Source organism: Clytia hemisphaerica, unplaced genomic scaffold (genome assembly GCF_902728285.1).
Source record: "Clytia hemisphaerica strain Z4C2 unplaced genomic scaffold, Clytia hemisphaerica genome assembly, whole genome shotgun sequence".
NCBI lineage: Eukaryota > Metazoa > Cnidaria > Hydrozoa > Leptothecata > Clytiidae > Clytia > Clytia hemisphaerica.
Genome location: NW_027103344.1, coordinates 589,001 through 604,430, shown reverse-complemented (window position 1 = coordinate 604,430; position 15,430 = coordinate 589,001). Strand labels below are relative to the sequence as shown.

The following is a 15,430-nucleotide window of genomic DNA, read 5'->3' as shown; positions in this document are numbered from 1 at the left end:
CAGACCAGTCCTCGGAAAGCAACAAGAAAGTTCGCTGGTTTGTTTCTCGTCGATGATTATAATTTACAGACCAGACCTCGGAAAAATAACAAGAAAGTCCGCTGGTTTGTTTCTCGTTGATAGTTATAATTTACAGACCAGACCTCGGAAAAGCAACAAGAAAGTTCGCTGGTTTGTTTCTCGTCGATGATTATAATTTACAGACCAGACCTCGGAAAAATAACAAGAAAGTCCGCTGGTTTGTTTCTCGTTGATAGTTATAATTTACAGACCAGACCTCGGAAAAGCAACAAGAAAGTTCGCTGGTTTGTTTCTCGTTGATGGTTATAATTTACGGACCAGACCTGGGAAAAGTAAGAAGAAACATAAGTGAAATTTCCAAGTAAATTTAGATTTATTTTAATTTGATAAGAAAAATATTTTTGTACAGTTAACTTAAATATAAAAGTGTTTAAAATAAAATCTTGATAAAATAATTTGATAGTTTCTAGTTAAGAAGGTGTCAAGGTAAATCGGCAATAAAATAAAACTATGGTATAATTGTTTTTTAAAATATAATTTATGATAAATATAATACAAAAATGTAATACGTACAATAGGATGATAAATGATCTCACAAGCAAGACCAACTAAGGCATTTTCTAAGTAATTTCATAGTTTTTTAGATCAATTTTCGAACATATGGTTTGGTCTTGTTGAACAAGCGAGCCATTTGTGAAACCATTGAATATTGTTTTGCATATGCGAATTGTGGAAGTTTTGGTGCACTTGGGTATAAAATGGGCGCCACTTGTTTTGGTTGGTTGACGTGATCCACCCATCTGGCGTAATTACGCCCTGAAAATGGATTCTCTTTATTCCAATAAGGAATCTGAGCAAATTGTCCTTGACTCAAATTATTCTTATATTCTTCTGGTTTGTACTCAAGTTGAGGATTTCCGAGTTTGGCACGTTCGGTCAACGCAGCTCTCATTAGAAGGGCGTTGGGAGCCATTGTTGTGATGCCGATACCACCGATCCCATAAAGCATTGCAGCATTGGTTGCTGGAAGGTTGAGGCGAAAGACGTTTTGGGAACCGACACTTCGAGCGCATGATCTGACTTGAACAACTTCGTACTCAATCCCCTCTGTAGCATCTTTGCCGTCCAATTTGAACAGTTGACATGTGCAAGCTTTGAAAGTGTTGATGGCAGCTTCGGCGTGAGCGTGTCGTGCCGGGAAATGTCCTCCGCCGGTCACTTGCAAAACAAAGATTCGATAAGATTTTCCTGAGTCAGCATCTTTGACGACTCGTTCACCAAGACGAACAATATGGTTGTTCTTCATGTCAATGTTATCACGAAATTTCAACATCTGTGATTGGTCCACTTTCGATTCATCCACTTTGACCATGAAGACAGTAGAAGCTCCACTAGCATACATGGTGTGATTCAACAAGTTTTTACCGTCAACTGACAACGATTTCATGCTTGGACCGAGTGACATGGAGATGGACTTGACCGGTACGATTTCTGCTTGTCCGGTTGTCAGGTTACGGAATTGTGCTTTGTTGACTGTGACGTCATCGTAATCTTGATTGGAGGGCATGACAAAGAGTTTTTCCAATCGCATATCATCACGAACATTACCTCCTTTAGTTTTGACCAAATTTTCCAAAGCGTTTGGTGCGTAAGGAGGGAAGTAACCATGTTGTGGAAACTCGAGTTGTTGGACCACAAAATCACTTGGATAACCTCTCGATTCGATCTCTTCTTTGCTGTTCTCGAAGAACTCGACAGCATCGCCTCCAACTCGGTCTAGCCTCTTTAAAGTGGAGTTGATCCAGGCTAAACCTTGTTTTGAACCGAGTTGAACATAGGTGCATTTGGCCCGATCATCATTTGTGATGAGAACAGGTTTTTCCAATCCTTTGAGTTGTTCGACGATTTTCTCGGACATACCCGAATGTCGGATAGTTGTGTATGCGGTCGTGTCCTCGTCTTTTCGCCATTGCGTTCCTGGAATGTTAAATTAAGAATTATTACAATTTGATCCTTCTTTCAATGGCTGAGAGATGGATAGAGCTGTTTTAACATTAATACTTACTAGATTATTGAGATAGGGAAACTATTATTGCCAAATTTATCAAACTTCGACGATTATGACTTAAAGCTGATAAGACAGGAGCGATAAAAGTAGCAATGTGAATAGTTTATCGTTGGTACATACCTTCAATGAAAAAGCCGACATCACCCAAAGCTTCTTTCTGATTCTTGGCGAATAATTTGATATTCTTCCAAGCATCTTTGGTGAACAATGTGTTTCCAAGATTCCATCTGATCTTACACCATTGTGGGATGGTTGCCAGTTCTTCTTTGTAACCTTCCAGATTAAATTTCTTTTGGAAATGATGTTTGGCTGTGATGTAAGCAGAGTATAATCCATGGTTGTTGGGCCAGTAATAAACAGGTATAGCATCATGAACGTGATGGTAACTTGCACTTCCTTTCCAATTGCTGGTTCCTCTGCATCCATCATGAGCATACAAGATATTCTTGGCATTTTCACCAGAGTTGGCTTGAAGAGCAGCTCCAAAACAAGTTGCAGGACCTCCAACATAAACATCCATTGGTGCCATGTATTTATCACTGATCTCCAATCCTTTGTAATCTCGTTCGATTGTCACTTCATTTTTCGTTTCACCGTTCCAGGTCTCCCATTTTTGACCGTCAAGTTGTCCAACGTCGTTTGTTTCAACGATGTTTTCAAAGACTTTGTTGAAGAATTGCATCGTTTCAGGTTGTGCTTGTAAAGGAGCTGTGATCAACTCGTCTTTGTCGATCTTCTTGAATAAGTTGGAAATGATTTTATCACCTTTGGTGAATTTTGGGATGTCTGTGGATGAAAGTTCGATGTCTGGATGAACCAAAGGATCATATCTAGACTGGCTGCCAGTCAGTGTTCCGCCCATGGTTTCCATGGTGATTTCAGGTTGAACTTGTTGTTGTGCTACCATTTTGTTTTTGATTTCAGTTGAGATTGAGATGTCTTTGTAATGATTTCTAAAAAATAAAACACCGATCGGTCATTACTAAAGATCGAAAATATAATTTCCAGAAAAAAGGGTTTTCAATTTGAAAGATCAAATGAAACACAGAGAAGAGAATCATTTAGGATCACTAAAGTCTATTCACGATAAGTGTGCACTCTTTTTTCATTTACCTATAACTTTTGAAGGAATTCTTCAATCTTTATAAATTTGGTATCATTGGAAAGATATTAGTGAGTGGATCAATTTGAAATAAAAAAAAATTTAAACAAATTCTGAAAATGAAGAAGAAAAAAATGAAGATCTTGTAGAAAGGTGCTATAACTATCATTTTCATTGAAGTGAATCCTTGATTATCGAACATCATCACTGTGAAAAAATTTCTCAAAAATAATCATTCAGTCAAAAGATATCAAGCAAAGTTATAAGCTGATTGACGTCTAAAAACGCTGTTTTCTGCTGTTTTCTGTTGTTTTTTGGGGTCACTCACTTATTAACTTTGTATCATAACTTTATATTGAATAAATATTTTAGTGAAATTTCTTCACAGTGATGATCTCCTAAGATCAAAGAATCTCTCCGGTGAAAATGAAAGTTATAGCACTTCTCTACAAGATCTTCATTTTTTTCTTCTTCATTTTCACCTTCGTTTTTAGAATTTTTTCAAAGACTTTTTTATTTCAAATTGTTCCACTCACAAATATCTCTCCAACGATACCAAATTTATAAAGATTGAAGAATTCCTTCAAAAGTTATAGGTAAAAGAAAAAAGAGTGCACACTTATCGTGAACAGACTTTAGTTTAAATCATATTTCTAAGTTGGAAGTTAGACACAAATCCAAACAAACTGTCGAGAGAAATGTAAAAACCAGCAAGAGTATATGAAAAAAAACAGCAAAATATATGAAAAAAATCACAAAATATTCCTTACCTTAATTTTCAGCTTGTATCCTTGATTTTGTCTTTTTTGATTGTATTTGATGACTTTGATCTACAAAGTTTTGATGTATAAATATATGTTTTCCAGCGACCTGCACTGTTTTTTTAGTTGTCTTTCTATTTCAGTTTACGTTTTGTACTGATTTCTTCTCTGTAGTCTGCCCCTATTTATATGATAATCGGCCATTCATTGCGGGGGTGAGAGAAACTAACCTTGACGTCACAATTATTTCAGATTTGCTGAAAAGTCACTGGAGACACTGTGACATGATGACTTGACAATTTTTCGATTACATTTGCATAATTAGTTTTATGGAGCACATTACGTTACCATAGTTACAATGAAAGGAAGTTTGTGACAATTATAATAAAATATGACATTAAAAGTAGAATAAAAATAAAAGGCGTATATAATTATTGCATATATTCTTATGTGATGTAACTTTCGTTCTTACAGTACGTATATGAGCTGATTTTTCCGCACAAAACACGGAATCACGTAAACACCCCATTTTCAGTTTTTCCGTTTCTTTTCACCTGGGATCTCAAACTAGGTTTTGTCCTTCGTATCCTAAATTCAGTGACATCATGTAGTTTGTTAACTGAGCATAACAAAATTCTGCACACATTAGTAGGAGTCAGAGGGACACGAGGGTAATAAGATTTTGTTAACTGAAGTGGCAAAACAGTTTATTCGAGTTTGAGGAGTCATTCGAGATGTAGATATCAGGGGTTTTCCTTTGTTTTGAAAAATTAATTCTAGCGATTTCTAGATTCTAGGCCGGCGAATTCTTAGCAGTGTATTGATTAGCGTAAACATGTACTTGAGGCGGCGAACCGAACTTTTCGAACGGCGAATTGTATTTTTTTTCGTGCCTTGGACCGGCAAAATTCGCCGTTCGCCGGGCCTAAATAAGACCCCTGAGGTATTCCAGTTAAAAAGACTCTACTGCAAAATAAAGTAAACTTTTTTATATGAGAACAAACTATATGAGAACATAAGGCTTTGATGGCCAAAATGTTGAGAACAAATTAAGAACATTTTGAGGCCTTGGGGACTCTAAAACTCCCGATTTCTTAGAAAAACGCACAAAATTACCCACAAAATGGTGAAAATAAGAACATGTTAAGAACATTTTTAGGCTTGAATCTGAAAAGTGAAGAACATCCGAAGGCTTCAAAATTTTTTGATTTCTTATAAAAAAGTCGTGTAAGTTAGTTCTGCTGAACAATATACTCCTACGCAAGGCATTCTGGGTGTTCAAGCAATTTATCCCTTTTTTTTCTCGCTTCACCTTGCTCATCCGTCTTTTGACTTCCTTGAAAACGTTTCTTGCTGACTTCCTTATCCATAACATATTTACATCCGGGACCCTCTGCAATGTAATTGATTTTCTTGTATATTATTATTCCGGATGGTTTGAAAAGAATAGAGAAGAGTTAATTTTTGATGATTTCGATTTGAGAGTATTTGAGAGGCTACAATATTTTTAGGGACTGTTTTTTATATTAAGCCTAGGAATCCAAGCTAGTTTGACTCAGCCACCAGGCTAATCAAAGGTTAGTTGTATTTAAAAATCCAAAATATATAAGAATCTTTTAAAGCACCGATGATGCTATATTGCGGTAAGCCGTATCGAATACTTAAGTCTAAAAAAGAAAGATTATTAAAGTTTATAAGTAGCCGAGGGTGTTTTTGGTTTTAGAGTTTGAACTCAGTAGGACGCTTGCTTTTAATTTTTTGGAATTGTTTTTGGAAAAATGTCAAATCAAAAGATTTATTGGTGCTCTATCAGCTTATTTCAGCAAGGTCATTTATACAGACCACAACACATAACTGCTCCTTCGAAAGGGCAACCATGGCTGACTTTTGACTTCGGTTTCGCCAACAGTACACGTTCTTTTATATCAACGTCAAAAAACTTTTTGAGGCCCTTTTAATCTTGTTCTTATTTTCAGCGTTTTTTAAGTATTTTGGTCTGATTTCAAAGCCTTTCAATGTTATTAAAGTGTTCTTAATTTTTGTTGAAGTACTTCCATGGTGTCTTGGTTAGCAACATTTTTGGGAAGACAAAAAACAACTGCTCAAACTTAACTCTTGAAAGACAAGAAAAAACCCTTAAGGCAAGTCAACTCTAATTCGATTCCCTCTTATTCCCATCTTTCTGTAATTCTAATTGAAACATTGGTCACGTCAGCTGGAAATTTGTACACAAATACTCTCTGTAATTCGAAGAAAATTCTTTCTCACTTCGAATTAGAGAGAGCCAACATTATTTATCTCAGAAGGAAGAGTGCTAACGCAATCCAGATAGAATATGGTTCGAGATTTCAGTTCCTCTTAGAAATGAACATTGAGAGGATGTTTCAAAAAGTATTTCTTTCAAATTGACTCATTTCACAGTGAGTCTGCAAAACGATGCATTCCGCTATTTCCAAAGACTTCCAACAATAACACTTAGTATATCTTAAAAGTATTGGAACAATCGTCCGTCGGTAGTGATAAAAACTTCCTCGCAACACTTTTTTAGCTTTGCCAAAAATGTTTCGCAAATTCAATATTGTCAATCGATTTTTCAGATCCGAGGAAGATCAGGCTATATGATTAAAATTCCGTCGGCAGTGATAATTACTTCTGAACCACAATTTTGGAAAGAAACTTTCTCATCTGGCATATGGAAAGTAAAATTGCTTTATCGTTGCCTGGTTCAAATCACGCATGTGTAGTTTGATATACTCTTTTTATAAGAACAAGTATCAAGTGTGTTGTGGGTGATTTTTTTTTACTTTCATGGCAATATAGAGACAATATGTTTACTATTTTGACCATTGATTTTGTGGATAATTGAGTCAATCTTTCATCACAGTCAAGGTTTAGGTTTGCTCTTTTAAATTGTTCTTATATAATTGTTCTTACAAAATAACAGTTACTCAGCGAAACCTTGTTGTTAAACGCAGTATAATCATTGTAAATCTAATCTCCATCTGAGGTATTTAGAAAGGGATCCTTAATAAGACATAATTACATGGCAACAGGTGGCTGAATCAAAGTCAACACGCAATCATGACTTACAAGTTTTTAGAAAAGTTTTGCTGAAGCTTTTAACCTCATTGGTTCATTTTTGAAACGACCGAACGTTGGGAGGGTTCGACAAATGTACCAGAGCGTACCTCATTTTAGAGAGGTATATTGTCTCTTTTTTCGAAAATTCCCCGTAAAAATTTAACTGAAAGACTAAGGACTAATATATTACCCATCCAAAGTCTTGGTCCTTTCTGTAATAAAGTGGCTACACGTTTTTTTTATAAGAAAAACATTAGGCTGCGATGGCCAAAATCTTAAGAACATTTTAAGGCTTTGCGGACTCTAAAACAGCCAATTTCTCAATAGAAAAAATACTCACAAAATGGTGAAATTAAGAACATGATAAGGACATTTCTTAAGGTAAGGCTTCAAATATCTTGGGTGTTCTTATAAAAAAAGGTGTATCGGATGTAAGGGAAAGTTTCCGGAACATTAGAAAGTTTAGCCCTTCTGCTTTTCATACGAGGTTGGAAAGATATTGATCCACCAGTAAATTGAAGAGGTCATTAGAAGAATAGATACGTGCTTCTAATCCACAAATTCCGTTAAATATCCATGCGCGTGAACAAGCGCAATTTGACCCCGTTAAAATCGCTGAAAGCACGCTATTAAAGGCTTTAAAAAAGTCTAACAGTATAATAAATGATAATCCTTACTCCGATCATTTTGTATTTTTGTGGTTATTAAATTATTAGTGATTCGTTGATATGTAATGCTGACTCTGCATGTAGTTAAGTTTTATAATTGGGCGCGATGATTGGATGTTTGAAAATTTTCGTTTCGTAGTTAATTGTGTGCACGCTAGCCGACTTTTGGTCTGTGAGAAGAGGGGAACAAAATATCGGTGCATAAGTGACTTTTCCTTAAAATACTGAGGAATATGAGCACCAGTAAAAAATTAAAATAATTCATAATAATTTTCTCTGAGATCTGAAAGTAGCTTTAATTAAGTTTTGTTCGCGTGCTTTTGGGAAACTTTTTACAGTTGACTCCCTATAATTCGATCTTCAAGGGGGACTAAACATTTTTTTCGGACTAGAGAAATATTTAAATTATAAAGAGTAATTCATATCACTCTGTAGCTGAGGGGACCAACATTCTAGTTGGAATAACAGAAAGATTCGAATAATAGGGGTTCGAATTAGAGAGAGTTGACGGAGTAGGCAGTGGAATTTAAATCCTAGAAGCGAAGTGATTAGGTGAAGATTTGTATGATGAAATAGTTTTCCATTTCAGCCATGCTTTTTAGAGTCTTTTTGGTATGAAAGTAAACGCCCACATTACAGATTATAATGATAAAGCGAAAACGTGAAAGGAAGTTGACTTCCTTATATTTCTTATATAACTTACATACCCGAAAATTCTTCCCTTTCAGATGTCGGAAACAATTGTTACATGAAAGTTTTTGTTTTAATCCAAAATGACATGGCCCACTTTGACACAAGAAAAATTGCTCCTTTCTCATAAATCTTTTTCTGACGTAACTGCGGGTCAGTCGAAAACCTGGCCTACCACTGTAGCCCGGCCAAACGGCCTATCCTATTGCCTACCTTATGGCTCACAAAAAAAAACAACAATTCAGACGACCTTCGAACCACTTTTTTTGGATTCTACACCCAAAAACTGCCAAAAAACATAAAATATCAAAACTTGGTAAAATATTTTTGACCCGGACCAGATTCAAACTTTTGACCTCATACTGTAGTGCGTGGAGCCTTAGTCAACTGGCTGACTTCTGGTGAAGTGCTGGGAAATTTTTCCAGGGGTGTCCATGACTTGCCACCGAGCTTAAAAGGGACCGTTCAGGGACGTTTCATTTTGCTGAACTTTTAGAAAAAAGAAATTGATTATTTTTCATTATACATTGACGTAGCATGAAATTAATCATCTTTGATCAATTCGTAACCGTTTTAAATAAACATAAGGTAGAAACAGGAAAATTGAGTACCTTCCATTCATTGCATTTCAACATAAATTTTTGCTGACACTAAAAAAGATCTTCCCCTTCTTGAGAAATTCGTGTTTGATTGAATCAAACAAAGCCAATACTGTCTAAGCACGTGCACATACACAAAATTGATGGTTTCGAGTCACCAAAGGAACTATTTACTATCTTAAAATTTCACCTTCAGAACTATCATACGACTCGCTTATTTACTTGCATAATGGACACAAAGGTCAATAAAATAGATCTAGCAAAAAGCACGTTTTTGACTCTAATTTTTGATTCTGAGAAAAAGTAATCTCATCGTCTGAAGATAGAGAAGGAAGGAAAATTTTTTGAGGTATGATTATGAGGCTAGTCAGCAAAATGAATAAGCAAGGGCACTAATTATTACAACATACTTAAGCAAAATAACTAGAGTGTGCTTAAAGGGAACAATTCCACGAAAAAGTGACTTTGACCCCACATACTTTTTTTCTTCAAAAAAGCACGTTTTAACTGTAAATTGATCCTGAGAAAAAGTAAGAAAAAAAAGTTAAGAAAAGGAATCACCATTAAAACCATCCATTAGTCATCGAAAAGAATAGGTGTAATATAACGATCAAGCCTATTATTAGCCGCATACGACATTTCCAGGAAATACATCAACCACGATAAGACCTACATTGATGCTATCAAATGGTGCTAGGTCCCAGCGTTCTTAAGTCTAGTCCAAAAGAAGAATGTGTCGAAAAGTACCCCTTTTCAATTGAATTGAATGGTCACGTAAATATTGGGTACAAGGAAGATTTTATAGTTTATATAGAGCCTGTTATACCAAAAAATGCCTGGATTTGCAAGGGGATAGATCACAAAAGGTTGGTCCCCCAATACACGCTTTTCTTATAAGAAAATACTTTGTGAGAATATTCATGATCAAATTGGCAAAAAAGATAAGATTATGCTAAGAATATCAACATCATGGACTTTGACAAATGAACCTATATGAAAATCATTTTCAGAGCATTTGTACCATTAACTTGCCAATTATTCCCCAGCAATGCAAAAAGCTTTCACAAAAATGTCTAATCTTTGCTCGAGGCATGTATTACAAGATTTAAGCTTGATTGGATCCTAACCTTAGAATATACCGTAAGAATATTTTTGGATGATTTTCCCCAAAAAGTTAAGAATATCAATCATGAAATGAAAAACACCTTTCGCATAAAAAACGTGTATATTTCAGTGCATCGTGAAATGCAGGTGTCTAAAAATTCACGAAAATGCAATTTCGCTATTAAAGCGCAAAATGATGATATAGTCCATACCCTAAATTTTTGATAGTTTTGTTTAATTTCTTTAACTTTACATGTAATGCTGACTCAAGGATGAAGGCAGAAAAATCCCCTTTAAACATTCTAATAAATTTCTCAACTGCATATACAAGGAATTCCAAAATATCCAGAAATAAAAACCGGAAACCTTCCGCATCTGGACATATCGGAATTCCTTGTGCAGGGCGTTTAAAAGTAGTCTAGCAAGCTAGACGACTAATTCAGACATATTAGAAATAAAGCAAAAAAGTAAATTTTAGTCGTCTAGAAACCTTTGTGCACTAACTCCAAACAAAAAAAAAGTGTCAATATCGCAATTAAAATTTTTTCCCGCTCAAAAAAAATTCTTGAAAATAAAATGTGTGTGGATTTGTGTATTGAAAATGTTTCATTTGAGTTGATTTTATATTGAGACTTTATTATTGCTTAATAAATTGTTTTCTCGCTACGCAAGTTTCTGCGTAGCTAGGCCCGGTATCTATAAGGCTGGAACACCGGATTCTTCCAGTCGTTTATACAAACTAAATCCCGTATCATTATTTGTGTTTATTATTAGTATTACATGCATTATAAACTACTCCAGTCTAGTTTAAAAGGAGTTTAAAGATTAAGGAAGTCATCAGATGTCACCAGATACTGTCAGGTATTTTGATTATTGGAACGGTTATGTCCTTTTAAATAAGTTAGCCTTAAGTATATTTTGAACGTATTTACATGTCACTTGGGACTCGAGTTTGAAGGGTTAAGGTAATATTTCTTCTTAAAATCCGTTAATACTGTACCTTATTGGAACTAACTTTCGCGGGAATTAATTTTAGCGTTTTTCGCGGTTTTTGTTGGCAAAACCGCAAAAATTTGAGCCCGCGAAATACAATTTTTTCCAACTTTATCAAAAAAATTTGGAAAATCCCTAGGAAAATGAAAGAAATTTGTCCAAAAAAGGGCAAAGCGGCGAAAATGAAAACCCGCGAAATGCAATTTTTCGGATATTTTTTTTGCGACCGCGAAAATTAGTTCCAATAAGGTAGTTAAAATTTTCCAATGAAAACTCTAACCAACCTTCATACCACAGAAACATAATGACAAAGCAAAAATTTGACAGAAGGATGATTTGACTTCCTTACGTCATACCAAAAAATGTTCCCTTTCAGCAGAGTTCAAACAAAAGCTTAGCAGCAAGGATTAGAATTTTTGCAACAGGGATTGGGGAAATTATATAAAAGTTAATACGTAATCGTAAAAGATATTGTTTTGTTCTGATCTTTTGATCATTCAACTCTCCTAATTTGGGAAAAACAAGAAAATACACGCTTTTTATTTTATAAGAATGTTGTAAATCCATTTCATGATGGATATTCTTAACTTTTTGGCGAAAATCATCCTAAAATATTCTTACAGCATTCTTAGCATCCTAAGATGACTAGATTTAACATTTAGTACATACGTCTCAAAATTCCATGATTCTTAGCATATTCTTAATTTTTTGGCCATTTTCATCATGGACATTATTATAAAGTGTATTCTTATAATAAAAAAGCGTGTAAGAAGAGTTTTCATTCGCTTTTCATTCGCTTTTCATTCGACTTTGCATTGCATTTCAAAAAAATCTTTCTTTTTCAATCTATTCATGATCAATCTATATTTCGTCTTACTTTTCTACACGTATCGAAAAATCCAGTTTTTGTACCACCGGAATGGTGGAATTCGATGAAAATTTAGATAAAATTTATGATAGTAGTAAACCTCATATCTATTTCTGAGAAGTAATCTCATAGTTACCAAAAGTCGTTCGTTGGATAAGGAAGAAAATTTATTTCTAATCTTCAAAAGGAAAACCAACAGCATGCACGACAAAGTTAGTCAGCAAAATAAATGAAGCACTGGTTTATCATGATCGATGATTAAGCACCTCCATAAATATGTTTTTAAGGGATGAACGATTAAATTCCAAATTGTGTTTCATTTAAGTCACAAAACTTAAATTTCAATTTTTCATTTGGAAACTAAGGATCGATTAGTCTAGCAAGCTAGAAGACTAATTCAGACATAGTAGAAATAGAGCAAAAAGTAATGGAAGAAACAAATTTTAATTTAAGTTTATCCTCGTGACAAGAATCGTATTATCATATAACGCCTATACTACTGTATTACACGCATTATAAACAACTCCAGTCTAAAACAAAGCATAAATAATCAGATACCAATTGATTGGTTTAAAATGATGTAACCAATCTCGCATTAAGATGTTTGGTTATTTGGTTTATTTTTGTACAAGAAAAATGATTTCTCATGAATTTTTAGGGTATAAGCGTAATTTTGATTCTTCCCTAGGAAGCAATAATTCAATTTTTACGTGCTCAACTTTTTGGGTGGGCGTAGAGAAAACATTATCGTTCGTTAACTTTTAGCCTGTACCACCCCTAACGCACTTGAAGATTCTTCTAAGAGGAAGAGTCTGGTACATGCTAATTTAACGGTATTTAATCTGTGCATTCTCAAATGGAATACGTTTAACGATCAATATTTCACCGGATATCCTTAATCTAAGTCTCGCCCAGGATTTTGGATAATTGCCATTGCAAGCACGACAAAATAGATTGCATCACTTTCGATTGTTCTAAAAATGGAAACCGTATGTTAGCAACCTTATGTTGGGATGACTTGCAATATTTTTTTCTTCTTTTTTATTAATGAGCGCTAATGACACTATTAGTAAGCAAAGATGTAGGGGCTTGGGGACACGATAAGTTTTTTTTTCGCGCTGGTACAATGCTACATGCTTCATCCCACCCATCCCAAGGATTTATTCCACGTGTGTTGACTTAAAGAAATCACATTCAAGAGGTCAAATCCTAGCTAAGAAGATCGGCTTACACTGCCTATATTTCGATTTCATTCCCTTGTATACAGGCCTTTTGGGAGAAAAGGAGGACAGTAGTATAGCCGAGTATTAATGAAGATGCCATTCGCGAGGATAAATTGCTATTGGCTGCTAAAATAGAAGATGTTGATAGAAAATCCACGAATCTGGCTAGTCTTACAAGCCGTTTTTTTGAACGAAATTCAAAACAACCTAATAAGTTTTTACAGTCATAAAAATAACAATAAGTTATCTGAATAACCATGGAAAAAGGCGTAATAAACCGCATAAATCGCATGCTTCCAGCAAAGTGGAAATTTCGTAAAGTACGCCGAAAGAGTTTGTGTCTTTCCTTGACGATTTTTCTTTTGTCCCTCACGTTTGAATCTGGACTTTGAAACTCTCAGTCTAGTCATTTTATGCGTTTTAGTGACTAGACTAGTGTTTGTGTTTTTGGCCCAGTATCAGGACTTTCATTAGCTGACCGTTTAGCTACACATTCGTTTTTAAAGAAACAGCACTTTGTAAATTCAACTTCATTTTGGAAGAAACAGCGCCTTGTAACAATCATTACGGATAATTAATATAGTACGAAGTGAACACATTACGAGCAAACATTCGACTATTGCTGGGTCGCTGGGTCTTCAGCCCACTCCGGTTCTTAATATAAAATCGGTTTTTAATATAAAATCGGTTTTTAATATAAAATCGGCTTCTTGTTTTTAAAATAAAAATAAAACTATGTAATGTAGTCTTTTTTTCGAGAACGGTTTACCAAAGAGTAATACTGTACGTGACGTAGAATGACAGTATTGTCAACTGTCACTCAAGAAGACAACCGATATTATAATATTTGTCTCTTATGTATTGCGTGTAGTATTACTGTACACGTTTTTTTATAAGAGCAAACTATATAAGAACATAAGGCTTCGCCGGCCAAAATGTTAAGAACAAGTTAAGAACATTTTAAGGCTTTGTGGACTCAAAAACACCCCATTTCTTATGAGAATGGTAAAAAATGCTCACAAAATTGTCAAAATAAGAACATGTTAAGAACATTTTTAGGCTTAAAACTCAAAAAGTTAAGAACATCTGAAGGCTCCAAAAATTTTGGATGTTCTTATAAAAAAGAAAATGTGTAACTGTAACACGTCGTTATATTATTTTTTACATACTGCAAGTAACTTTATACGGAAGAAAAAATGATCAAATATGAGTGAGCTATAGTTATGTGATAATAATCTTTCTGCAGAATCGCATAATCGCATACCCACACATAAAATATGTTCATAAATTATCAAACCAACTAATTATGCGTAATAACGTCATAACTGCTTTCCCACATAATTATCAAAAAAGAAAGAAAGAGAGAGTTTGACGTTTATGAAAATCGGGGTATTAGAGGGGGGGGTAAGGGTTACAGGAACAATTTGAATTGTATTTGTGTATGTCCCATATCGCTCTAAAACAATTATGATTTAATGTTTTTTATACTCTTGTATTGTTGACGTCATCGAAAATCGGGGGTAACGAATTGTGATATCATTACTCATGAGAGACAGCGTGAGGTTCACTACAGAACTTTATTGTTCAAATTCGAAATTTGTGTTCAAATACACGTTTTATAAGAACAAACTATATAAAAACATTAGGCTTCGATGACCAAAATATTGAGAACAAGTTAAGAACATTTTAGGTCTTTTCGGACTCTAAAACACCCGATCGCTGAGGAAAACGGACAAAAATACGCACAAAATGGTGAAAATAAAGAGCCTGTTGAAAACATTTTTAGGCTTAAAACTCGAAAAATTAGGAACATCCGAAAGCTTTAAAAATTTCAGATGTTCTTATAAAAAAACGTGTAACCGGGATTTTCCGGATCACAAATTATTAAAATCGAGATATTATTAGGAATGTCAGAGGTCCTAAAAACAGCTATTTTTCATTTTGAGGTGAGTCACTCTGAGAAGATAACTCGCTTACACCATATTATGAAAATGTTGCAACAAAATCAACAAAAGATTTTTTCTGGTGACTTTGAGATCTCACTTCGTTGACATTCGAAAAAGTCAAAACGTCAAAAATATGTTGACATTCTAAATGGCGTCTGAGTTCAATTGTTCTGATTTATTGTTTTGGGCGTCCGAACTTTCTTTCATATTCATCCGAAATTATGAATGAAAAATTGAAAGGAATACACGTTTTTTAAGCCAAAAAATGTTCTTAACATGTTCTTATTTTTGCCATTTTTGAATATT

The 15,430-nt window shown here is 34.6% G+C and overlaps 2 protein-coding genes across 2 annotated transcripts in view; both read right to left on the bottom strand.

Moving 5' to 3' along the window:
* LOC136819202 (protein C-mannosyl-transferase DPY19L1-like) overlaps positions 1 to 15,430 on the bottom strand; it is a 73,311-nt gene that overhangs the window by 8,513 nt on the left and 49,368 nt on the right. The window lies entirely within an intron of this gene.
* LOC136819193 (uncharacterized) lies at positions 376 to 4,126 on the bottom strand. Its single transcript, XM_067075407.1, has 3 exons — positions 3,962 to 4,126; positions 2,210 to 3,042; positions 376 to 1,998 (listed from the first exon to the last, which is right to left on the bottom strand). Exons 2-3 carry the CDS (start codon positions 2,994 to 2,996, stop codon positions 662 to 664), a joined length of 2,124 nt encoding a protein of 707 aa, XP_066931508.1. The 5' UTR covers positions 2,997 to 3,042; positions 3,962 to 4,126; the 3' UTR covers positions 376 to 661.

Bases quoted from the DNA above. Each gene is read 5' to 3' on its own strand.
- LOC136819193 (XM_067075407.1), bottom strand. From the start codon at position 2,996: ATGGTAGCACAACAACAAGTTCAACCTGAAATCACCATGGAAACCATG. The intron at 1,999-2,209 runs GTATGTACCAAC...TTAACATTCCAG, and splicing joins TGTCGGCTTTTTCATTGAAG to GAACGCAATGGCGAAAAGAC.